Below are 2,463 nucleotides of genomic sequence, written 5' to 3' on the forward strand. Positions count from 1 at the left end.
CGCCCCTGATAGAGATCTACAGTTTCCGCATACAGGACAACATGTAACTGAAAAATTAGTTGTTCTTAGAGATGCTCCACATGGTTTTCGATGGAGATCAAAACAAAGGTTTCAATTATCTTTCTTCTGACTATTTCAGTTTAATTTTAAACGATATTGTTGACTTGGGTTTTACCTTGAATAAATGAGATCCCAGGTCAAAAAAAAATGTAACTGGGCTTTGCCATGCTTGACTTAGTCTCACCTTGCTAGAATTTTCTTTCATTCTTTTACCAGGTCAAAAATCTGTTTCCTGTTTGGAGGCTCTCACACAACATGTGTAGGACGAAATACAAGCAAACACAATTCTAGTGTGATGAGTACATTTGCCTGCAATTGACCGCCTGCAATCTCGGTCCTAAAATGGCTACATACACATCGACTGAATGTGAAAAAATAAATCACCACCTTCTCTTATTCCTTCAAAACTGAATAATTTAGTTTTTATTATATTTTAAGAAACAAAAATACCTTCTGTTGAAGTCTTCTCTTCCAATATTGAATACTTTAGTTTATTTTAATATGCATCCATACAGTTGATGCAAGAACTAGCAAATAATAAGTAATCACAATGAAGAAAACTTCTTTAATGAAATATAGAAATACATAAATCTTAGTTGAAATATGCTGCCGAATACGCTATAGATGGTGAACCCCACACACGCCAGCAATAGTGATATTATAGTCTATGGTAAGTGAAAGAGATTGGAGAGCCTCCACACTTTTTCGTAGTCGTCATCTTCCTCGTCACTTCGAATATAATATTTCAAACGACAAAGAAAAACCAACTACTACTCTTTGGAAGCGAATGAGGAAATTAAGAATGTTCAAAGTACGAGGACACCGTTCCGAGGTCAAACGCGGCTGGTTCAGAAGCGTGTCATCCAAGTTATTTCATTTCCTACAAATTGAGAAGCTCGCACTTGTTTCTTCTGCGTTCCACATCTTATTTGAAGATTTCAACAAATATGGCGAAGACAGCGAGCGGGCAGAGGGAGAAGAAAGTACTGCAAATATTAGAGCAATGGCGGCGCTTGAATTCAAGCAAGCAAATGAAAAGAAGAAGAGCAGTTCACAAGGGTTCCAGAAAAGGGTGTATGAAGGGAAAGGGTGGGCCTGAAAACGGGCTGTACAATTACAGAGGAGTGAGGCAGAGAACTTGGGGTAAATGGGTTGCAGAAATAAGAGAACCCAACAATGGCAAGCGCCTCTGGCTGGGCACATTTGGCACAGCCCACGCTGCCGCTCTTGCATATGACCATGCTGCTCAAATCATGTATGGAACTTCAGCATGGCTTAACAATCCTTCTCCTCAACCTCAAAATCTCAGTTTTAATAATTTTAATGAAGATCAAAGCTCCAGTGATGAAATGGCCGAGGGCGAGCTCTGGGACGTCGATGTAAACGAAATTTTGATGATGTTGGATGGCGAAGAAAATATAAATAGCGAACTCACATCGTTTTCTTCCTTTCAAAACCTCGGCAAACAGCCTTCCAATGGCTGTATTGAAATGTATTGAGAAAGTAGCTTCATCTCGATTTTAATCATTCAAGATTCAATGTTTTTATGTATGTTCCAAAATGATTTTGTGTTTCATGTTTTCTGTCTAGAATACAGAATAGTTCTATTACGTCATTTGTAAACCAGAAAACAAATTGCTGAATATCTTGAACTGTGAAATTATCCATTTCCATCCCATATGTAAAAGCACATATCATGCCTTTACTTCAAACCTTTTTATACCTGATATATTGAATGGTTCTATATGTATCGTCAATGGGTACTATTTGTTGCAACATGATTGTGATAGTTTAAGTTTTATAATTTCAAGCATTCATTAGTGGGAATGTCATACAGTCTTAATGTGTATTTTATAACTCAAATTCCATGGCTTTGGTGGCACACTATAACAGAAAAGCTTAAACAACCGATATGTTATCATCAAACTATTGATGGGACTGGAACTCCATTTTAATTTCTCTAAACAAAGACTTATCTCCAAAGCATTAAGATTTTGATAGATGGAATTGCTACATTCTTTTAGGGTATGATATTCCACCTATACTCCATTGTTATAATCATTAGACATGTCGATCCAAAATTTTACTGTCTATATTGTTGTATTTAAAATGAGTTTTGAGGATTTTCTTCATAAAGAATCTAGCCCTTTATAAACTAAGTATTTTTTTTGAACATTATCTTCCTTCACAATACCATTTCCATTCTATTATATTAGGAATTTATGAGAAGTAATAGAAGTTAATAGCATTTTATAATTGAAGTAATGATATGATTGAATTATGCAAGTTCAATAAATAGCATTAATTGAATGAAGTGTGTATTAAATAAAATTTCATAAATCATTATGCCTATTTGAACCGCTAGCTTTAGAAGATATGTCATGAATGGTCTAGGATTTCCTC

At 35.4% G+C, this 2,463-nt stretch overlaps 1 protein-coding gene across 1 annotated transcript; it reads left to right on the forward strand.

Moving 5' to 3' along the window:
- The first annotated feature begins 990 nt into the window (after positions 1 to 990).
- On the forward strand, positions 991 to 1,613 carry LOC131042007 (putative dehydration-responsive element-binding protein 2H). The gene has a single exon (XM_057975298.1). It carries the CDS (start codon positions 1,008 to 1,010, stop codon positions 1,557 to 1,559), a length of 552 nt encoding a protein of 183 aa, XP_057831281.1. The 5' UTR covers positions 991 to 1,007; the 3' UTR covers positions 1,560 to 1,613.
- The last annotated feature ends 850 nt before the right edge of the window (positions 1,614 to 2,463 follow it).

Source organism: Cryptomeria japonica, chromosome 1 (genome assembly GCF_030272615.1).
Source record: "Cryptomeria japonica chromosome 1, Sugi_1.0, whole genome shotgun sequence".
In the NCBI taxonomy this organism is placed as follows: Eukaryota; Viridiplantae; Streptophyta; class Pinopsida; order Cupressales; family Cupressaceae; genus Cryptomeria; species Cryptomeria japonica.